The sequence below is a fragment of the Mobula birostris genome, chromosome 9 (genome assembly GCF_030028105.1).
Source record: "Mobula birostris isolate sMobBir1 chromosome 9, sMobBir1.hap1, whole genome shotgun sequence".
Lineage (NCBI taxonomy): Eukaryota > Metazoa > Chordata > Chondrichthyes > Myliobatiformes > Myliobatidae > Mobula > Mobula birostris.
In genome coordinates this window covers 7,738,153-7,762,265 of record NC_092378.1, presented here as the reverse complement: position 1 = coordinate 7,762,265, position 24,113 = coordinate 7,738,153, and the positions used below count along the sequence as shown (strand labels likewise).

At 42.0% G+C, this 24,113-nt stretch overlaps 1 protein-coding gene across 4 annotated transcripts in view; it reads left to right on the top strand.

Moving 5' to 3' along the window:
• ptprb (protein tyrosine phosphatase receptor type b) overlaps positions 1 to 24,113 on the top strand; it is a 115,924-nt gene that overhangs the window by 45,580 nt on the left and 46,231 nt on the right. For all 4 annotated transcript variants that reach the window (XM_072267464.1, XM_072267465.1, XM_072267463.1 and 1 more), the window contains 12 exons: positions 933 to 1,211; positions 2,354 to 2,611; positions 4,950 to 5,213; positions 6,726 to 6,995; positions 8,011 to 8,271; positions 8,880 to 9,146; positions 10,309 to 10,572; positions 11,984 to 12,247; positions 15,041 to 15,298; positions 16,478 to 16,741; positions 19,317 to 19,589; positions 21,288 to 21,551. In XM_072267464.1, coding sequence (XP_072123565.1) covers positions 933 to 1,211; positions 2,354 to 2,611; positions 4,950 to 5,213; positions 6,726 to 6,995; positions 8,011 to 8,271; positions 8,880 to 9,146; positions 10,309 to 10,572; positions 11,984 to 12,247; positions 15,041 to 15,298; positions 16,478 to 16,741; positions 19,317 to 19,589; positions 21,288 to 21,551 — 3,186 coding nt within the window. The remainder of the gene's footprint in view (positions 1 to 932; positions 1,212 to 2,353; positions 2,612 to 4,949; positions 5,214 to 6,725; positions 6,996 to 8,010; positions 8,272 to 8,879; positions 9,147 to 10,308; positions 10,573 to 11,983; positions 12,248 to 15,040; positions 15,299 to 16,477; positions 16,742 to 19,316; positions 19,590 to 21,287; positions 21,552 to 24,113) is intronic.

Here is a 24,113-nt window from a genome sequence, read left to right as displayed (position 1 = left end):
TGTCATCCCCCACCTCATTATAGAACATAGAACATAGAATAGTACAGCACAGTACAGGCCCTTCGGCCCACAATGTGCCGACCCTCAAACCCTGCCTCCCCTATAAGCCCCCACCTTAAATTCCTCCATATACCTGTCTAGTAGTCTCTTAAACTTCACTAGTGTATCTGCCTCCACCACTGACTCAGGCAGTGCATTCCACGCACCAACCACTGTCTGAGTAAAAAACCTTCCTCCAATATCCCCCTTGAACTTCCCACCCCTTACCTTAAAGCCATGTCCTCTTGTATTGAGCAGTGGTGCCCTGGGGAAGAGGCGCTGGCTATCCACTCTATCTATTCCTCTTATTCCATGATGATCATTCATCTTATTGTCTACCTACACTGCTCCTTCTCTGGAGCTGTTACACTTTATTCTCCACTCTGTTATCGTTTTACCTTGTACTGCCTCAATATATGAATTGATCTGTATGCAAGGCAGGCTTTTCACTGTGCATGTGACAATAATAAACCATTTTCAATTCCACTCCCCACCCCCCCAATGTTCAGTACGAGGAAAAAAACTTGGAAATAATTGATCAGAAAGGAAGAGATGGGAATAAGCAAACATGGTTTCAAGTTGTCATTTATTGTAATCAACCACAAGCATGTATACAGCTTCATGAAACATTGGTTCTCTGGGGTCAAGGTGCAAACGCAGTACATATCATTCAGTCACACACAACACATATAGTTACAATAAAGCACAATACAGTCATAAAATAAAGTTAGCACAAGTCCCTGATTGACAGCGCATAGGATGAAGTGCTGGAATCACGTTTCTGAAAGAACAAGCCCACAACAGTCCTTCATCTCACGCTCGGTCAACAAGAGGTGCTTAATTTTGTTTTCAGATCTTCTTTAACCCTATCTTGATTTTCTAAAACATTTCAGATCCAAAGCCACCCCAAAGCTTACAAGTGAACAGAAGTGGAACAAATTCTACCCATCTCCAGGTTTCTTGGACTCCATCACCCGGAAATGTCGACATGTATGAGGTTAGGTTATCTGGGGAAAGCAGTGGAGAAATTCAGATCCTCCTCATCCCAGGGAGGTCCCACAGGAAAGAAGCCGCTTTTTCATCTCTGACACCAGGCACTAGGTACAGCATCACCATAAATGCCCTCTCCGGAGATAGGAGATGTGATGGACCAAAGATCTTTGGATCTACCTGTAAGTGCTAACCCCATCAAAACAAAGGTGCTGTGGGTTTATGGGCGGAATCAAATTGAGAAATTTGTTAAATGGGTGCAATTTCACATATAAGTTTTGGGCATTTTCCAAATTCTGGTTTTAAATAGAATATGAAGACTATACGGAATATAGCACATTCAAATCCCCATTGACATGTTGTGGAATAAAAGGCTCCGTAAGGATTCAACCGAGATAGAATAGGCTTTTCCAAGCCAAAGTGTAAGGTGTTCACCTTTGCACTCCTTAGCTAGTGGGATCACTTGTTGAAGAAGCAGAATACTGCAATCCTTCATTTTTCACCAAACTGTTTAATTCGGACAGACAGCATAGAACTGCCTACTCATCAATCCATAAGAGCATAAGATATAGGGGCAGAATTAGGCCATTTGGCCCATTGAGTCTGCTACATCATTTCATCATGGCTGATCCATTTTCCTTCTCAGCCCCAATCTCCTGCTTTCTCCTTGTATTCCTTCGGGCCCTGACCAATCAAGAATCTGTCAACCTCTGCCATAAATATACCCAAACACTTGGCCTTCACAGCCAAGGCAACAAATTCTTTTTAATATTAACAGAGATGCTCCCACTCATTGACTGTTGGAATCCGTGGACAACTGTCTTTGGTGAAGCAGGGTACCACCCCTTAATGGTTTGCAGATTTGGGCCACGCTTGTTCTCCCCAACAAATTTAAACCACAGCAAATTTCACAACATATGCCAGTAATATTAATCCAGATTCTAATTCCTAGTTACCATCTTGGTGACGTGGGAATAGGTGACTTCCCTAAAACACACAATTGGTCTTCTGGAATCTTGCCATCTCCCAAAAAGTCAGGATGCAAAACTAAAACACTGCAGGTGTTGAAAAGCTGAAATAAAAGTCAGAAAGAGCAGGAATTATTCAGCAGGTCAGACAGCATGTAGAAGAAAAGCAGTGTTAAAGCGTCACATAGGTCTGAAACAATAACTATGTTTCTATCACTATAGATGCTGCCCGACCTATTGAGTAATTCCGCATTTTAATTTACAAATGAGAGTATATCCTTTCTAATGTGCAATTGCCAGCAGTTTATCAAAAGTGGACCAATGCAACCAAATGTTTTTATCCTCAATCTCTCCAGCTCCATCTAAGGTGAAGGATGTTGAGATTACCAGCAAGTCCGACAGTCTCACCATAGTGTGGATCCCTGGCCCTGGGAAGGTGGACAACTTCAGACTGTCGCTGGGATACAAAGGGAATGTAGTTCAGAAGTACACGGTCTCAAACGTGACAAACAGCCACACTTTCATCGGGTTAACAGCTGGGAGACTCTACAATCTAACCGTGACCAGTGTGGCGGGAGAGCTAGAAAATCTCATCTCCAAGTCCTTCCAGACAGGTAACTGAAGAATTGCCTGTATATGTTATTCATTCAACGTCGCCATCACACGGAGAATGTTGAACAGACAGGGGGATGAACGAGTCTTGTATCAAATTAAAATGAATGTAGCATGTACTGTGGTTTGTGGTGTATTACTTCTCACTGTGGAGAATTCAGTCCTTCATTGTAATTCGTGTATTGCTGTTATTTTAAGAACTTCAAGTCTGAACAAATTTACTACCTTTTTTTAAAAAAAAAGTGAGTATGTTCAGTGCTCTTAAGTGGCTACTAAACACTGATAAAGTCGTGTGATTGTTGTCCAATGCGGTTTAACAGAATGCCTCAAAGATTTAATGGTTTGGTCAGCAATAGCAGGGTGCATAGAGCCAAAGCAACGCACACACAATTCTGAAGGAACTCAGCAGGTCAGGCAGCATCTATGGAAATGAATGAACAGTTTGCATTTCGGGGGGAGACCCTTCTTCGAGAGTCGAAGAAAGCTCTCAGCCTGAAATGACAACTGTTTATTCATTTATATAGATGCTGCCTGACCTGCTGAGTTCCTCCAGCAGGCCAGCATTTTGTGTGTGTTTCCAGCAAATGAAGACTTTCTCGTGTTAATGACTTAACCAGCTGTGGATCTCAACTAAAATCTTGAACTAAAGATACAATTCTATCATAGTTGAACTGCAGTTGCGGCCCAGAATCATCTGCTGGCCTGCATCTGATGATCATTGGACCAAATACAACTTGTACCACTGTTTGTACGTAATGCTCTAAACTCGCCAACAGCCAAAACAAGTGTCCAAACCACTTAATGTCATTTCAGCAATTAAATTCCTTGGTGTTAATATGTCAGAGGATCTGTTCTAGGATCAGCACAAATGTTATCATAAAGAAAGCACAACAGCACCTTTACTTTCTTAGAAGTTTGCATAGGTTTGGCATGTCACTAAAAACTTCGACAAACTTCTATAAATGCAGTGTGTAGAGTATCATAACTGGCTGCTTTATGGCCTGGAAAGGAAACGCCAATGCCCAGGAATGGATAAGACTACCGAAAGTGGTAAATACAGCCCAGTCCTCTACAGGCAATAGACAATAGATGCAGGAGTAGGCCATTCAGCCCTTCGAGCCAGCATTGCCATTCACTGTGATCATGGCTGATCATGCACAATCAGTACCCTGTTCCTGCCTTTTCCCCATATCCCGTGAGTCCGCTATCTTTAAGAGCTCTATCTAACTGTTTCTTGAAAGCATCCAGAGAATTGGCCTCCACTGCCTTCTGAGGCAGAGCATTCCACAGAACCAGAACCCTCTGTGTGAAAAAGTTTTTCCTCAACTCCGTTCTAAATGGTCTACCCCTTATTCTTAAACTTATCCTTAAATAGGGAACACCCTGTTTCTATTATTTTCCTCTTCCCTGTAAAAGTCTGCAAGAAAATAAATCCCAAGGTCGTACGTGTATGGTGACATGTACACAAGAGATTCTGCAGATGCTGGAAATCCAGAGTAACACACACAAAATACTGGAGGACAAGAAAGTCTGCAGATGCCGGAGTCCCGAAGCAATGCACACAAAATGCTGGAGGAACTCAGCAGGTCAGGAGGAATCTATAGAAAAGAGTCTTTGGGCCAAAATGTCAGTTCTTTATTCCTCTCCATAGAGGCCGCCTGACCTGACAAGCATATAGTAACGTATGCTTGCTCTACTTAGATAATGAGATTATTTGAACATTTTTAAAGCTTTGAATTTTTGTGCAAATGATTGCATGGGAGTCTTCAAATACTGTCAGATTTCACTTTCGTTACTTTCTTTGTGTACAATATGATTTTGATCCCATGAATTGGATAATTCTTCTGTTATGTACAATTCCACCCTTAACCTGGTCTATTTTTGTACCTGCTCCATAAGTCTTCTGAGCTGCCAAATCAAGCAGAAATGTTTCCTTTCTGATAACAACTTTGTTTAAATTGAGCAAAAATCCAAATATTTTTGCTGACACTCCTCTCCCCATCGCATAAGGCTGAAACTGCGCTCTCTCGATTAGAACCAGATTATTTTAATAATTAGGTTGTTAATGGGAATCTTCTCAATCAGAACAATTCGCTAATAGGGGAAGTATGAAATGTGGCCTCTATGAAGTCTAACACATTCGTAATAGGAGCCATTAGAAGGTTTATTTTTAAAGTTAGAAAGTAAGTGCTTATAATTCATGAAGTATGAACCAGAAACTCTAATTAGAATGCAGTTTGCAGATTATTAACTGCTCAAAGTATACACTACTTTCCAATTATGTATCCTTACTTTACTTTATCTAAGTAAATGCTGAAATAGTTCTTTCCATGATTCCAGCCCCGGCAAAGGTTACTTCTGTGGTGGTGTCCAATAATGGCAGCCTGAACAGCCTCCTGGTCTCCTGGGGGAGAGCCGTGGGAGACGTGGACTCGTATACTATCTCACTGTCTTTTGATGGATCAGTGCTCGAAACCAAGAGTTTACAGCCAAGTACACAAGAAACCGTCTTTCAAGGGTTAATGTCAGGCCAGTTGTATAACATTACCATCGTCACCAACAGAGGAAACCAGAAGGCAGTGGCTACAAGTAGCGGCAGAACTGGTAAGGTCCCTAGAGTCTTGTGACAAACCAGACATAATAATAGCAAGATGGGGAATTATTTACCATGTTAGGAAGATAATTTGCAAAGCACTATAGAAAATGCTTTTCTCTGCTCCTGCTTAAGCGTTGTTGGGCTCTGGGCACTGTTGGAAATGCTGCCTTAAACTGCACATCTCTCATTGTCCTGGAGAAGAAGTGATGGGAATTCTTGTTGAATCAGCAATTGAAATTAAGCAATGGTGGGGAAGGGTCTTGCCAGGATTTTGACCCCAGGACATTTGACCCCATGGTGACATACCTGTAGCTCTGTTTCTGAATGGTTTTTTAATTGTTGGTGTTCCCTTCTGTTTTGTACCTTCAAAACATTAAACTAATTCAAAGAAAAACACAGGAATCCGGAATATAGGTGTAATTTTGTCTTTATTTTTAGTGAGGTGTGTACGTATCACGTGGTAGTGTGATGATGTATGTAATTAACGTATTTTTACATATAACCCGTAATTAGTCATTTATGACTAATCAAACAAGAATGCTTAATCAAACAAGATTACTTGTATTGTTGAAATATTAAATACACACCTTGCAGCTGCTACTCTCATCTTCCTCCACACACACACAACGCTGGAGGAACTCAGCAGCTCAGGCAGCATCTACGGAAAGCAATAAGCAGTCAACGTTTCAGGCCAGGACCCTTCATCGGGACTCAGGTTCTCACGTTGTGATTCTCATCCTTCTGGTTGTTGAGTGTCGTGTGTTTGAGAAGCTTTGCCAAGGAATCTTTGGAAAAGTTCTCTCAGAGTATCCATTAGACTCTGCACTCTGCAGCCACAGTACCTGGGAAGTGACTGTTACATTTGTGAACATGGGTTTCAAACAAGTGCGCTGCCTGATTCTGGATGGTGTTGAATCTCTTGAATATTGTTGCTGCTACAGTACAGAGTGTTCTACCACACTTTCCCTTTTTTTTTACTTCAATACAGTGTGGAATAAGCCTTTCTGGCCCTTCAAGCCACACCACCCAGCAATCCCCCAATTTAATCTGAGCCCAATCAGGGGACAATTTACAATGACCAACCAGTATGTCTTTGGACTGGAGGAGGAATCTGGAGCACCCAGGGGAAACACACACGGTCACAGGGAGAACGTATAAACTCCTTACAGGCAGTGGGAGGAATTGAACCAGGGTCACCTGTACTGTAAAGCATTGTGTGAGCCATTACACTGTTGTGCCACCTAGTGGTAAATGTAAACGTTGCCTATCTGCTGAACATTTCAAGCACTTTCTGCTGCTATGCTATTAAAATGCAGTTTCTGATGTAATTTTCTCTCTCTGCCCTAAATTGTCCATCATTGTTCAGTATCTGCACTTGATGTCTTGAGGAGAACCTCAGGCACAATACAGAAGTACCTATTCCCATATTTTTGTTAAAATTGTGAAAAGGATATATTTGAATAATTGACAATTTATTAATGAAATTAAACTTTGACTGCAGATGGTTCTTTTCTTTGCAGTTCCTAGTCGCGCCTCAAACTTGGTAATGACAAGCAATGGCTCCACAAATTCTTTGAGAGTGAGCTGGCTGCCCCCTGCTGGATACTGGGAGAGTTACTTCATTCAGCTCTTCAACCAGTCCTCCGTTGTGCTGAATACATCACTGGAAAAACATGTCAGAGATTATGAGGTCAGGGATGTAGGGCTCATCCCAGGGCGACAGTATGAGGTCGTGGTCATCGTGAGGAGTGGAATGTTACAAAACAAGGCATACTGCAGCGCAAGAACTGGTAGGAAATATACGATATAGAAAATGTAAAGATTAACCCAGATCTTTTACTTTATGTTGGAATGACTGCTCCACCCCCAGAAGTACTGATTCATCCACTGAGTTCTTCAGCCGGTGATCTGCTGCTCCAGATTCCAGCATTAAAGGAAGTCTGTGTCCAGACTTAAAGGAAGATTGTGTAGGATTAGAATTGTCGCACAGAAAAGTTTATTCCCCCACAGAGCCCTATTAGGAAGCAATCTAAAAGGGTTGAACTAACAAGGTATTGTCACTGTAAAGACAACTGAAGAGAGTAAAATCACTCAGTTCTTTCTATCAATGTAAGCCGATTGTCAAGGACCCCTCCCGTTCATCCCACGATCCCTTTGACCTCCCCCTGTCAAAGGTTTAAAAGGTTCAAAGGTTCATTTATTATCAAAGTATATATGCAGTATACAACTCTGAGCTTTGTCTTCTCCAGATAACCACACAACAAAGAAAACCATGGAAGTCATTCAAAGAAAAGCATCAACCCCCACACCTCTGCACAAAAAGACTAACAAATCAAGCCAAATAGCAACAAGCCCCCAACCCCCCCCCCCACAAAAAAATAGCAGGATGTTCCCGACAAGGACTTGGGCTTGGTAATGGCTTCTTACCCCAGGCTGAATCACCCAGTACACACTATTTATGACAGTGCCAGTACGGTTATACTGCTGTATATTTAACTATATGGTGTGTATGCACCTTTTGTCAATTTATATATCGACAGAATATTTTTATATTATCTGTTAATATAATTGTATTAATATTTATGTGCTGTGTGTGACTGTATGAACTGTGTTTTGTACCTTGGTCCCAGAGGGACATTGTTGCATTTAGCTGAATACATTTGTACAAATGAATGACAATGATCTTGAATTTGGTGTTGGAATTTTAAATGATGTTATTTTGAGATTCCTTTCCACTGTTGTACAATGCAAGTCTTGGTTGCTTTAAAAAAGTGAGAACTTTTCATCTCAACATTTATTATTCAGCACCTCAGGCAGTCCGTCATCTGCGAATCAAGCATGTGAATGAATCCGCACTTGCTGTATCATGGACAACACCTGTGACTGAACTGGACAGGTACCTTGTATCGTTAAAGGACACAAGAAAAAACACGATAAATAGCAGTTTGGACAAGTATGCCAAAGAGTGGAGTTTTTCTAGCCTGGTGCCTGGACGGAAGTACACCATTACCGTAACCACCATCAGTGGCGATTTACACAAGTCTGCTTCAGTGGAGGCAAAGACAGGTAATGTGGGATTGCTTCCTTATCGCTGCCTCTTAATAATTATCCAAGTTGTGTTGTTTTTGAAAATATAATCGAGTTACAAACGATGTTTCACCTGCTTCTAGTTGAGCATGTAATGCTTCCTGGCCAATGTTACTGTCTCTGCCACATCACTGTAACAGATTTTCTGCTCATTATCACCTTGCTGTTTACAGAACAACCTGTGGACAGATTGGTTGCCATATTCACTGAAGTGATTGAAACACGAGGTTCTAGTTTGCAGTCCCTTTGACTGGACAGGTTTCTCCTCTTTGTTGGAGGCTACCTAGATGGAATATGAGGTGTTGCTCCTCCACTCTGAGAATGGCCTCACCATGACTGGACCAACATGTCGGAGCGGGAATGGGATAGGAATTAAAATGATTGGCCATCGGGAAACTCTGCTTTTGGTGGATGGAGCAGAGGTGCACGACAACGCTATCGCTGCTGTTACCTTGAACTACCTCAGTGCCCTGTTGTAATGAATTGATCTGTATGGAAGTTTTCCACTGCACCTTGGCACCAGTGACAATAATAAAACCGTTTACTTGGTTCATTTTGTAATGTAGTTTTTAATTTCTTCGTTGCAGTTCCTGCTCAGGTGTCTAATCTCCATGTGACAAACCAGGGCACGACCAGCAGTTTACACACCAGCTGGACCAGGGCTGCTGGAGACATCGACAGTTACCAAATCCATCTCATTCATGAAAACATTGTCATCAAGAATGAAAGCGTTGCGAACAAAACCAATCAATACCTGTTCCATTCCCTGAAGCCCGGAGGGCTGTACTCTGTCGTCGTCACTACTATCAGTGGAGGGATCCCCTCGAGGCAGTCCTTAGCTGAGGAACGAACGGGTAAGAAAAGCGTTGGAAAGTGGAAGTAAATACATTCTCCCTCATAGTTTTAGTGTTCAATTTACTGCAAGGTATGGAGTTCAAAAACATAGATCAAGATATTTCCAAATGTTATAGAACTGGTGAATATACAAGGTAAACGGGGGCATTTAATTTATCAATCATATGTCTGCTCTCTGGTAGAGCTATCCATCTAATCTCCTTCCCCACGGTCCCATGAGTAATTACATTAATGTACAAACACAAGAGGTTCTGCAGATACTGAAAATCCAGAGTAACACACACAAAATTCTGAAGGTACTCAGCTGGTCAGACAGCATCTATGGTGGGGAGGGGGTGGATAGACAGTCAACGCTTCGGGCCAAGACCCTTCCTCAGGACTGGAAAGGAAGAAGCCAGAATAAGAAGGTTGGGGGGGGGGGGGCACAGGGAGGATTACAAGCTGACAAGTGATAGGTGAGATCAGGTGATGGGGATGTTGGGTGGGGAGGGAGGATTAAGTAAGAAGAGGCAAAGGGTTGGAGAAGAAGGAATCTCGTAGGAGAGGACAGTGGACCCTGGGAGAAAGGGAAGGAGGAGAGGCACCAGAGGGAGGCGATGGGCATGTGAGAAGAGAAGGAATGAGAAGGTGAGTGTTCTACGGGAGAAAGAGAGGGAGGATGGGAAGCAGAGGGACATCAGATTCAATCACTCTTCCAAATCTTTTTTGAACTATTGAATCCTGCACTACCTTTCTAGTAGGTGATCTGGCACCGGTTTAAGATGAACTTGTTATAGTTATTAAAACAAAATGTGCAATACAATTTCCTATTTATCTGCTAAGATATTTACTCCAGTGGGTAACATCTATCCAAATTCACTGGTGCGGTCCCCAACCATTTAATGCCATGGACTAATGCCGTTAAGCAAAGGGTCCATGGACCCCAGATTGGGAACCCCTGTAGATTATACAGTTGTAAACTAGATGGTTTTAAATTCCATATTCATTTAATAAACACAAGTGATTGCATACCAACTTGCTGTGAGGTTGCTAATTTTGACAACATGAAATTTCTGAGTCCCTGGATAGAAATAGCAATGACAATAGTACTTTAAATGCAAAATACATAATGTGTGAACTGTAATATTATTGACAATTGTTTTCTCTTGTCGTTGTCCTCAGTTCCTTCAAGTGTGCCCAGTGTGATGGTGAGTAACCATGACCGCAATGACTACCTGATGGTGTCGTGGCTGCCAGCGTCCGGGGATGTGGATAGTTACCTTGTCACCCTGTCGCACAACGAGGAAGTCGTCCAGTCACACGCCGTGCCTGAGAGTACCCTGGAAGCTCCCTTCAGGTCACTTACCCCTGGCAGACTGTACGAAGTGACTGTGACCACCCGAAGCGGGAATTATGAAAACTATACTGTTACTCATGAGAGAACAAGTACGTCGTTATTCTTGTGCTTCAAGTAATGATGGTCTATGTGCTGCTTGCCTAGGAATCACATGCTGTGTAAATATTAATGGGCACACTTGGGCTGTCATTGTGAAATATGGGAGGAAGATTTTCAATATTTTCAGGGCTGGCCTCGGTATTAATAACTGTACTTTATTTTCCCTTGACAAAATGTTGGTCTTTGTAACATTTTCAGATTGTAGTGTCACTGACAAGCCAAGTGATGTGACTGTGAATAGTAAACCCACCCTCTCATTACTATTTCCCTCCCAACTCCATCCCATCCCAACCCCAAGATTAATCTGTGTCACACCCTTAGAGACTCAAAATTGTGCAGTGCAGAAACAAGCCGTCTTGTTCATGATATCTCTCTATACAAAAACCTACTTACCTACCTTAATACCATATCCTTTCCCCCCCTCCCTTTCCCCCTCCCTTTCCCCCTCCCTTTCCCCCTCCCTTTCCCCCTCCCTTTCCCCCTCCCTTTCCCCCTCCCTTTCCCCCTCCCTTTCCCCCATCCCTTCCCCCATCCCTTCCCCCCTCCCTTTCCCCCCTCCCTTTTCCCCCTCCTTTCCCCCTCCCTTCCCCCTTCCCCCCTTCCCCCCTTCCCCCCTTCCCCCCTTCCCCCCTTCCCCCCTTCCCCCTTTCCCCCTTTCCCCCTTCCCCCTTTCCCCCTTTCCCCCTTTCCCCCTTTCCCCCTTTCCCCCTTTCCCCCTTTCCCCCTTTCCCCCTTTCCCCTTTCCCCCTTTCCCCCTTTCCCCCTTCCTCCCTTCCTCCCTTCCCCCTTTCCCCCTTCCCCCCTCCCTTCCCCCTCCCTTTTCTCCCCCCTCCCTTTCCCCCTCCCAAATTAAAACTGCTATCATGCAATTGAGGCAAGGTGGAGATGTGCCTCTACCGAAGGAGATGTAAGGTGCTCCTTCCCTCCTGCAGGTCACCTTTGGCCGAGGTGTAGCACCTGCTTAGCCTCCCGTTCTGGGTCACGTAAAGCCACAGGAGCAGGTGATGGATTGTCATCTGAGCAGCTGGTGCATTTGACAAGTCCTGGTTATGCAACCACTGACATCAGGCAGACAATCTCTGAAGAGTATTGATAATGGCTGGGGTCACCTGTCTTGTAAAGACACTGCCCAGAAGAAGGCAATGGCAAAACATTTCTGCAGAAAAAATTGCCAAGGACACTCATGGTCATGGAAAGACCATGATCATCCACGTCATAGGACACAGCACATAACAAACAAACAGGCAATATCGTGCTATGTTTGTATCGACAGTTCACAACAATATACAGATGGCTGTACTGTTATGTAGTACACGTTTGCTACTTTCATCTGACAATTTAGTTTGCAAGCTCAGTAACTGCTCATTACAATGACCTTATGTCATCTTCTGTTTTATACAGAGCCTTCGGCTGTTCAAAGTGTCACTGTCAGCAACTCTGGAAGGAGTGACTACCTGAAAGTCTCATGGCTGGATGCGTCAGGAGATTTTGACTGTTATATAGTAACTATCAAGAACAGCTACAACTACAGCAAAAGCTTAACAGTCCCCAAGTCCGAAAATGAATGCATTTTTTTGAACTTAATTCCAGGGCGACTTTACAGCATCACTGTTAGCACCAAGAGCGGGAAATATGAAACTCACCATCTTGCAACTGGAACAACATGTAAGCTATGATAAATGGAAAATCCTGGTTTTAAGGAATATTAGGTTCTTATTTGGAACTCATCAGCTTGCGTAGCAACATTAATGTGATAAAGTGGTCTTAGATAAAGGAGAATTATCAAACAAAATTTGATAGTATGCTTTGGGATATTAAAGTAGAGATGTTGTTCTTGAGAAACTTTGAAGAAAGGTAAGGAGGTTTGGAGTGGGAATTCTGGAATTTGGGTCATGGCAGTCAACCACAAATGGTGGAAGAACTGAGTGAGAGTGAAAGAAGAGGGTGTTGGTTAAGTTAGACTTGGAAAGGCAAGATTGCACATTGGTTGTCCACCCTGTTGGATGTGATCTTCCATTGATTCTATTATAGCTATTGGATTTATTGACTATTCTTGCAAGAAATAAATCTCAGGGTTGTATATGGTAAATTGTATGTATTTTGATAATAAATTTACTGTGAACTTTGAAGATTGCCTTGTGGGATTTTGGGGCTAGGAGGAGTTACTGATACAGAAATAGTGAGATTTTAAAACAAAGAGGATAATTTTTAAAAAGGTGGGATTGGACCCCATGTAAAATCAGCCAGAACTGTAAGAGCACACAAGTTAAGAAAGTGGTATCCATAACTTTGGTGACTTTAAATTTAGAGTAACATCTAAGTACAGTCATGTAAACTCTGTGGCCACTTTATTAGGTACACCTGCTCATTAATGCAAATATTTAATCAGCCAATCATGTGGCAGCAACTCGATGCATAAAAGCATGCAGGCATGGTCAAGAGGTTCATTTGTTGCTGAGACCAAACATCAGAATAGGGAAGAAATGTGATCTAAGTGACTTTGACTGTTTGATTGTTGGTGCCAGATAGGGTGGTTTGAGTATCTCAGAAATGACTGATCTCCTGGGATTTTCCCACATAACAGTCTCTAGACTTTACAGAGAATAATATAAAAAATAACATTCAGTCAGGGACAGTTCTATAGGGGAGAAATACCTTGTTAATCAGAGAGGTCAGAGGAGAATGGCCAGATTGGCTCAAGCTGACAGAAAGGCAACAGTAACTCAAATAACCCACATTACAGCAATGGTGCGCAGAAGAGCATCTCTGAAGTGGGTAGGTTACAGCAGCAGAAGGCCACAAAAATACATTCAGTGGCCACTTTATTAGTTGCAGGAGATGCCTCTGAGTGTATAATAGGTAGCAATGTAGTTTACTGTCTATTTTATAGTTATATAATATATACAACTTTATATATAGTGTAATTTACTATATAGTTTTTTTAAATGATCATGACATTTGGGTATTTAATTTTGTATTTGTTATTAAACTAAATTTATTTTTGAAGAGGGAAGTAGAGATTGGAAAGTTTGCGGAAGTGAGGGCTATATGGAACTGGCAGGGAGGCAGGAGGGAGGAGCTGAGGCCTAGCGCTCATCAGTCATATTCATATAGAAGGGCTGGGCTGACCTTCTATAAGGGGCCAGGTGACCTACTCTTGCTCCTCTTTTTCTGTATTTTCCTTTTGTTCTTAGAAAACCTACAGCACAACACAGGCCCTTCAGCCCACAAAGCTGTGCCGAACATGTCCCTACTCCAGACCCACTTAGGCTTTACCCATAGCCCTCTATTTTTCTAAGCTCCATGCAGCCATCCAGGGGTCTCTTAAAAGACCCTATCGTTTCCACCTCCACTGCCGGCAGCCCATTCCACGCACTCACCACTCTGCGTAAAAAAACTCACCACTGACATCTCACCTGTTCCTTCTCCCAAGCACCTACTTGTTGTGCGGAAGATCAACAGCGCATTGTAGTGAGAAACGTTATTTGTAGCAAAACGCTAACAGAAAGTTGTCTTTGGCCAATGCATTAGATAGAAGAAAAATACTCAGTTTCTTTACCTTTTTGAAAATTAGCAGTGCCAACGAAATGGTGGATTAAAAAAAACACCAACAGCACTTTTTTTGAGTTTCCTAATGTGCTCAGGAACCTACTTTGGAATCGACTGTGATGAAAAGTAAATAATTGAACTACCTACTGCTCAATTAACTATGTTCTGTCTTTACTTTCTCAAATCCCCTTTTACACAAATTTACAGAAAATGGTTAACAGCTGTGTTGATAATGCACACAGAACAGTGAATTTCTTCTAAAAGCATTCGTTAAGCCACAGAAATGCTGTTGTTTTTTTTTTTGCTTTCTTCCTACTACTTAATTTTTTTTTTTCTGTCTGAAACTACTCTGCACTAGCTGTCAATCATCGCCTGATTAATAGTATGACCTTCTGTCAGCTGCCGCGGAGGGAAGTGGTCAAGTGTGAATCAACTTTGCTTGATGTTGTGCTGTTCTCCAAACTTGGCAAACAGCTTGCAGACGTTTCATCAGCAGTCGAGGTGATATCCTCGTCCACACTGAGGATATCTGAACCTGAGCTTCAATAATTCACCGCCATCCTAATCAACTTTGTACTAGGAGAGTGGAAGATGTTTCCTTAGCACCTCTTCCCATAGTTTGGTTATTGCTGTTGGCTTGCTATTTGCAAAGCCTAATGTCTATAAGTGACCAAGCGTGTGTTTGCACTTCATGTACTTATTCCTTAAGTACGTTATTTATTCCATAGTGCATTATACTGAATCTCCAACCACTTAGCCTTGCGCTTTCTTGGTGCTTGGCATCAATATTTTTGTCACTGCTGAACTATCTTTGAATCGGCCTTATCCTTGCTTTGTATGAGAAATTGTCAAATTGTGTTACCAGATCTAGTATAACTGCATAACTAAATCCAGTCTTCCTCTGACTAGTTCCAGCAGCCGTTGGGTCCCTGACTGTGGCTGACAGGAGTACCGACACTCTGAACGTTACCTGGGAAGCAGCTGCTGGAAATGTGGATCGCTATGAAATCCAGCTTCTCTTCAATGACATGAACGTTTTCCTCCCAATAACACTGAGCAACACAGCACACCAGTTTACTTCCTTAACTCCTGGGCGTCTTTACAAAATCCTAGTCTCGACCTGGATTGGGAACCTACAGCGTGCTGCCTTCATCGGGGGGCGTACAGGTAGGAATGGCGTGGCCTTTGTTTATTCTATCTTTTTGGGCCCTTAGTGGACCGTAGGCAATTGATGACTTCCGGTTGCTATGTGTTAGTAATAATCAAACCTAATTCTGATCCTATTATATGCATTGTTAACATGTAGATTAACACAATCTAACATCATATTTTAGATTTTAAAAATACAGAGTAGAAATTTGTTATAGATCACCTTCACTAAACATTTCAATATATTTCTTTGTATGTTTGTACTCTATTTTAGTAGACTCAATGCATCTACGACAATATGTCATTAGAACAGCAAGGTAGCACAGCAAGATGGCTGGTGTCTGACAGCTCCGGCAGTCCCAGTTCAGTCCTGACCCCCATCGCTGTTCTGATGGAGTTTGTACGTCTTGTTCGTGCTTCCTCCACATGCTCCCATTTCCACCCACATGGCAAAACAACCTGCATATTGGTTGTAGCAGCTACTCGAGCAAACCGCTGTTAGGGAGCAAGCACGGGGGAGTTAATCTGATGTGACACTCCTTTTAATCCAATCCAATGATAACGGACAAAGTCGAAGAAATATATTTGATCCTTTATCGAGCAACTAACGAACAAGTAATGCCGAAGCAAAAAAAAAAGTAATGAAACTAAAACTAATGATATTTAGCGTAATTAAGTGATAGTCTACAGATTTCTGCAGGTGTACCGTGGAGAGTATTATAATGGCTGCATCACCGTCTGGTAATGGGGGTGGGGGAGGCTACTGCACAGAATCGAGAAAACATACAAACTGCATCAGAACAGGGATGGATGTCAGGACTGACTGTATGTTTACTAATTGCTAATAAAGGGTTCGACTTTTGGAGTAATTATTGGAGCTGTATAACGGGTATAACAAGTATAACAGTCTGTACGGTCACAGGCAAGCGGAGTTTGTTTTGTTTTGATTTTGGATTAGCTGTGCCACTACAGCTACTTGGTGGTTGGAGTAGTCTCTGTGAGCAAAGGACCTATTTCTGTGTCATGTGACTATGACTGTATCACGTGCTTAGCAAATTTTTACTCCAAAACCTCTGCAAAATTTAATTTATTCTGCAGCAATGTCCATCTATTTGCCTAGAAAATTTGGTAAGTGATCATACTTGGAAGCCGTAAATATCGCTACTAATATTACTGTGGATCTGCATCCTTCTGCAGTGCCCAGTGCAGTTAAGAGCATCCATATTACCAACACTGGAGTGACGAAGGGCCTCAAGGTGAACTGGTCTCCTGGAGAAGGTGATGTGGACAGCTACACTGTGATTTTATCACATAAGGGCCATCAGATTTCTGTTCATTCTGTTCCTAAACATGTGCATGAGCATACCTTCTACGACCTGGAGCCAGGAGAGCTGTATAGCATATTAGTTCAGTCAAATAGTGGCATCTTCCATAATAATTCAACAGCATTTGGACGTACTGGTAAGCCACACTTGAATGTTCTATATGTAGTATTGCTAACAACAGCCAATAAAATCATAATAATCATTCTTTATGTTGTGTTGTGATTAATACTGTGTTGACATTGGTAATAAAATGGCAGCCTTATTGTAGAAGAGGAAGACCACAAGACATAGGGGCTGAAAAAGGCCATCCGGCCCATCAAGTCTCGTCCGCCATTCCATCATGGCGGATTTACTTTCTGTCTCTCAACTCCATTCTCCTGCCTCTTCCCTGTAACCTTTGACTCCCTTATGAATTAAGTACCTATCAAGCCCTGCTTTAATTATACCCAATGATTTGACCTCCACACCCTTAGGATTTGCACCGTGAGGTTCAGGAACAGTTACTACCCCTCCACCATCAGCCTCTAGAGTAATTCACTTGCCCCATCACTGAAATGTTCCTACAGCCAATGATCTCTCTTTAAGGACTCTTTATCTCATTATTTCATGTTCTCATTATTTATTACTATTTATTTATATTTTCATTTGCACAGTTTGTTGTCTTCTGCACTCTGGATGATCTTGTATTGATCCTACTATAGTTGTTATTCTATAGTTTGGCTGAGTTTTCCCACAAGGAAATGAATTTCAAGGTTATACATGGTAACTTGTATGTACTTTGATATTAAAATTTACTTTGAACTTTGAATGTCCTTCTGTGGCAGTGAATTCCACAGATTCACCACCCTCTGGCTAAAGAAAATCCTCCTCTTCTCTGTTCTAAATAGATGTCCTTGTATTATGAGGTGTGCAGTCTGGTCTTAGACTCTCCTAGATCTATATAAAGTTCCAGCTGACTACATAATTAATGGAAGTGATGGATAGTATAGGCATTGACATTAAAGAAAAAGAATGCAAAGTCCTGTGAATGATAAACATTGAGAAAGGGGTCATAACAAAATAGATAAATTAGTGGGCCAGGGTGCAATGTATCCTAAGCTCTAAATCAGGGGTTCCCAACCTTTTTTAAACACAAGAAAATTTGTAGATGCTGTAAGTCCAAAGCAATACGCTCAAATTTCTGGAGGAACTCAGCAAGTGAGGCAGCATCTAGGGAAATGAGCAGTCGATGATTTGGGCGGAGAATCTTCCTCAGGACTGAGAAAGAAGGGGGAAGACATCAGAATAAAAGGCTGAGGGAGGGGAAAGAGGAAAGCTAGATGGTGATAGGTGAAGCCAGGTGAGTGGGAGAGGTAAAGGGCTGGAGAAGAAAGAATCTCATAGGAGAGGAGAGTGGACCATAGGAGAAAGGGAAGGAGGAGGGGACCCAGTGGGAAGTAATAGGCAGGTGAAAGAGGTAAAACATCAGAGTGGGGAATAGAAGGAGGGTGGAATTTGTTTCCCAGAAGGAGCCATCAGTATTCATGCCATTAGTTTGGAGGGTATCAAGGTGGAATATAAAGTGTTGCTCCTGCACCCTCTTGGCACAACCTTTTTTATGCCATAGACCAATACCATTAAGCAAGGCATCTGTGCACCCCAGGTTGGGAACCCCTGCTTTAAATGAAATAAAGAAGAAAATGGTGCAGTCTCTGGCTGTAATTTCCAGCGCCATTTGACTGAAAGGGTACAGAGCAAGGACAGGAATATTGCTAGTGGTGTACTGTAGTATAGAAAGGGAGAGACCAAATAACTACGTGCTGAGCAGTTTGTCATTGGGAAAGGTTGTTGGAAACGATTCTCAGGGACAGCAATAGAAGAGTCTCAGACCATTCAGCTTGGGAGCAGCAAGATGAGGTGAAGTCCATTCAAATTTTTTGAGGTTAACAAGTGGTAATCAGGGTAGAACATTTGTTGAACTGCAGAGCTGTAGACCAAGTACAGACAAGTGTTTCAGGTCATTGTTCTGTTAGTATCTAAGCAATGGACCAAATGGCCTCCTTTTGTGCTATAAATTCCCATTATATCTATAAATATATCTATCATGTCCTTATAATAGCAAAAATGTTTCAATTATCTCTCAACTCTGAACATAGTGTTGATATTTCACTCCTTACATTAATATTAATATAGTTGTGATCAGAGCCTGGCAGACAATCTCTGAAGAGTATTGATAATGACTGGAATCACCCATCTTGTAAAGAAACTGACCAGTGGAAGGCAATGGCAAACCGCTTCTGTAGAAAAATTTGACAAGAACCGTCATGGTCATGGAAAGACCATGATCACCCACATCATACAACATGCCACATAAAGATGATGATAATGATAGTTGTGATTGTTATGTTCTGTAACCTCAAAAAAAAATTAAACTAACTCAAAAGAAAACAAGGAAGTCCAGGAATACGGGTCTAGTTTGTTCTTCACTTTAAAGTGAGGCATGCATGTATCACATGGTAGTGCAATTAACATATTTTTACATATAACCCATAATTAATTATTTAAACAAACACAAATGCTTAATCAACATATATACAAGATTACTCAAACATTATTGGAATATCAAATACACAACATTGTGCCATTTTATTATAAAACAGTATGTTAATTTTTCATAGTTAATATCCAATCTGATCAATTGAATCTCTTTGTTATCATTACCGTGTTTCCAGTTCCCGCTTCAGTCACAGACTTGTCAGTTGACAACAGGCACACTATGCATACCCTAGCAGTGTCTTGGCAGCCAGCCGCTGGTATTAAAGAGGCATACACTCTGCAACTTCTGAATGAACAGGGCACTCAGATGTTCTCGAATGAGTCTGTCCCAGCTTCCAGCAGGGGATACAAGATCAATGACCTGACTCCTGGCAAGAAGTACAAGATCCGTGTCTTCACTCTAAGTGGAGGATTGTACAGCATTGGAACAGATCGCGAGGGGAGAACAGGTAAAGGAGATGATAGATGACAAGTATTTTACTCTAACAGAGTCTTCACAAAATGCTCTCTGTCAATTTTCTCTTAGATGCTTAAAATATACATGTGACACATTGAATTCAACCTTAATGGCCTGAAAGTCATAACTGGGTCACTGTTTTCAAAATATAGCAGTGTGTTGCCAGTACTCACTCACTGCCTGTTAGACCACTGGCATTTAGGGCAGCAATGAAGGTCCTCCATCTTTGGCAGTGTTCAGGGCTTCCTTCATCATGTCAGTAGCTTCCTCTCAGTTTTCAACACTGTTCGTCATGCAAGTCTCAGGTAGAGACTCAGAAATACCTTCACACTCGGATGTAGAAGAATTCTTCATTACTGTTTCTGTAAGAGTTTTGTTTTATCATTCAGGGTTGTTAGCCCTGTGCTGAACTCCCTAAACCTGGAGGACTGGTGGACCACTCTTAGTCTGGCCTAAAATCACAAGCAAGAGAAAATCTGCAGATGCTGGAAATTTGAGCAACACATACAAAACGCTGGTGGAACTCAGCAGGCCAGGCAGCATCTGTGGGGAAAGAACGTACTTTTCTCCATCGATGCTGCCTGGCCTGCTGCGTTCCTCCAGCATTTTGTGTGTGTTGCCCAGTCTGGCTTCTACCCTTTGACCTGTTTGGCATGGTGACATGCATAAAGCCCAGACTCCGGCCGAAGTAGCTCTCTGGGTCAATGAGGCATGCAAGCATCCAAACCCAACGTCAAGGTTGTGGTTGTCTTGGAGGGTGACGCCAGTGTCTTCATGTAAGTTTACATTGTACATCCTCTAAATTTCAGCAAGCATTTATTAGAGCAAAGAAAACTAGGAGAATTGGGAACGGATCAATATTTCTATTGGTGAGCTGTGAAAAATGGTTTTCAGCGCACTACAACTGCAAGTGAAGTGCCTGATTCACATCTGTGCTTCCTGTTGATTATGCACAGCCACAGATAGCGAAAGTGTAGAAAGGAAGCGAAAGCAAGAAGCATTTCACACATTTATACACCTGCAGTTAAATAAGCTTCTCTTTATTATTAAAAACCATTTCATCAATTTAATTGAGTCTCCAAAAATAGTGGATGTATTAAACATGGGCCACAGCACTTCAGAAGTACTTTTAAATGTTAGAATTGGTTATATTTAAAGTGAAAGCCTTTTTTAAAATTGGGTCAGTATGGTAGTGTAGTGGTTTGCACAATGCTTTACTGGACCAGTGACCCAGGTTCAATTCCTGCCGCTGCCTGTAGGGAGTTTCTACATTATCTCCGTGACCGTGTGGGTTTCTCCAGGTGCTCTGGTTTCATCCCACAGTCCAAAGAACTACTAGTTGGTAGGTTAATTGGTCTTTGTAACTTGTACTGTGATTAGGCAAGGGTTAAATCGGGGATTGCAGGGCAGTGTGGCTGGAAGGGCCTGTCTGTTCTATCTCAATAAAAAATAAATATATATATATAAAATCTTCTTCATTGTATCTCAATAAATAAAAATAAACTAAGTTTCAGGGGGAACAAATAGAATGCCCTGGGGTCTAGCATAGATCAGTGGGCCAAATAGTCTGCTCCTGTTTCATTGACGAATATAAGAGACAAATTTGTAGCATCGTTGCATCATCACAGTATGATTCAGAGATTTTATTGTGAACTTGTGCTGCAGCTGCTCATTCTGCTTTGCTGTTCAGTTCCAGCTGCAGTCACCCATCTGGCTTTGCACGGGAGAAGCACAGACAGCCTGTCATTCCGCTGGGCCAAAGCCGAAGGGGAATGTGACTCTTACGAGATATTCCTCTACAATTCAGACAAGACGCTGCACGACCGGAAATCCGGCATCCAGAGCCTCGAAGAATGCTCCTTCCAGAACCTGACACCGGGCAAGATGTATAAGCTTGTGATAGTCACTCACAGTGGGAGTTTGACAAATGAATCCTCTCTCTTTGGAAGGACAGGTAAAGCAATGTGATCAGTTAGACCTTAATGACCTCCTCTAATGCACTAAACAGATCTATCCCCATTCACAGTAATTGTTTATCCCCAACACCCAGACACACTCCAATATAATTATTCTTTATTGCTAGAATAAGCTTGCTGAAGGGTGTAATTCATTGGGTTGGGTGGCAGGTGGAGATGCATCTCTACCAAAGGAGGTGTAAGCACTCCTTCCCTCCACTAGCCAGCAGGTCACTCTTGGGTAAAGCGGAGCACCTGCTTAGCATCTACCCCGCCCAATAAGGATCACGTGAAGCCATGGGAGCAGGTGGTGGATGGTTGTATGTGCAGTTGGTGCATATCACAAGTCCTGGTGATGTGACCACTGACACCAGGCAGACAATCTCTGAAGGGTATTGGTAATAGTTGGGGGTCACCCATCTTGTAAAGACACTGCCCAGAAGAAGGCAATGGCAAACCACTTCTGTAGAAGGATTTGCAAAGAACAATCATGGTCATGGAAAGATCATGACTGTCCACATCATACAACTTGAAACATAATGATGGTGAATTAATTGTGTGCCCCTTATCTCTGACTATCTCCTTTCCAATATTGAGTCTATTTGGCCGTGATGAGTAGACGTCGTAACTGCAAGAGGAATCATTACTGGTGCAGCTGTGTTTTCGTGCAATATCCACGTACTTTGCAGGTGGAATCATCAGATAATCAGGACTGTTGGCTCGTCATTCCCTTCCCTTCTGAAAATTCCCCTTTTTAGTTATCAGAAGGAGAAGATTTCCTTGATGTAAATTCATTTAAAATTTATGTAAGAATAGAGCATATCCCATCCAAAGATAAATGAGATAATTGTTTGTTAATAATGCAGAGCAACCATTAAGCATTTTGTAGAAATTCCTGTTTCCCTAAAAACCAAACTGCAGACTCAACACACTTTGTAATAGTTCAGATACGTGAAGGATTTAATAGATAAGGTATTTATAATTTTAAAATTCAAACAATAAAGATAATATTGGTGAAAATCTTAATGTTACTCAAGTTAAACTTTCAGTGGTTGTCATTTTTATGAGTATTCATAATGTATCAATGTTTCTGTTATTAGACTGATCTATAGTGGTAAGGCTTTGGTTACACTGAATCCGCTTCTCATCAGAAAAGCTGTTTGCCATTTTTCTTTTTCTCTATTTATTTTCAAATTGAGCTTTCTTCGTTGTTCTTTATCCCAGTACCATTCCATTATTGGCCAATTTTCCCTTGTGGTTCTATTAGAAAAAAAATGCTTTACTAGTTTTGCCGTACACCTCTTTATTTTACTTTGCTTTGTCATTCAACCAGATTGGAAATGACCTTTGACCTTGATGCCATTTTAGGTTTTCCATAACTCTACTTAACAATTCCAATAGCAAGTGTAAATCTTTTCCACTTATGGACTCCACACTTGTCACAATGATCCTGCCACAACCGGAACTTCCCAGTGGCCAAACATTTAATTCTGATTCCCATTCCTCTTTCGATGTGTCAATCCATGGCCTCCTCTTGTGCCAACATGAAGCTACCCTCGGGGTGGAGGACCAACACTTTGTATTCCGGGTAGTCTCCAACCTAATAGCATGAATATCAATTTCTCCTTCCTCCCCCGACACTTCTGTTCCCCATTCTGACCCTTTTACCTCTTCTCACTTGCCTTTCACTTCCCCTGGGGTCCCCTCCTCCTTCCCTTTCTCCTGTGCTCCACTGTCCTCTCCTATCAGATTCCTTCTCCTCCAGCCCTTTACTTTCCCACCCACCTGGCTTCACCTATCACCTTTCAACTAGCCTCCTTCCCCTCCCCCTCACTTTTTAATTCTGGTGTCTTGCTCCTTCCTTTCCAGTCCTGATGAAAGTCTCAGCCCAAGATGTCGGCTGTTTATTCCTTCCCATAGATGATGCCTGACCTGCTGAGTTCTTCCAGCATTTTGTGTATCACAGTGATTCTTGTTGTCCACTAAGTAAATCAGTTTATCAGAACTATAAATAAGTGATGAGATGGATGAGTGGAAAAAGTCTAGTCCTCAGGATTCTATGTGATTACCACCCTTATGCTAACTTATACCAACTATATTAAGTTGAGTAGCCACTAATTTAAGTTGGTTTCTCTGAATTAAGAATGCTATGTTCTATCGAGTCCAATGTCCCCCAGGATCAATAAAGTATGATTATGCCTATGACTATACCTATGACTATGAATATTTATAATAATTTGAGGAACTGAAGCTAGAGTAGGCCGTTCAGCACTGTGTTTCTACCTCAACACCATTTCTCCTGAGTCTCCCACCCCTAGGGGCAGACAATTTCAAAGGTGCACTGACTCATTTCGAATCTAAATGAAATCTTAGTTGACCTAATCCTTATTTTTTTTATTATCAAGATAGAGGGCAGAATAGGACCTTCCAGCCCTTTGAATCGCACTGCCCAGCAACTCCAAATTAACCCTAGCCTAATCACGGGACAATTTACAATGACTAGTTAACCAACCAACTGCTACATCTTTGGACTGTGGGAGGAAACTGGAGCACCTGCTGGA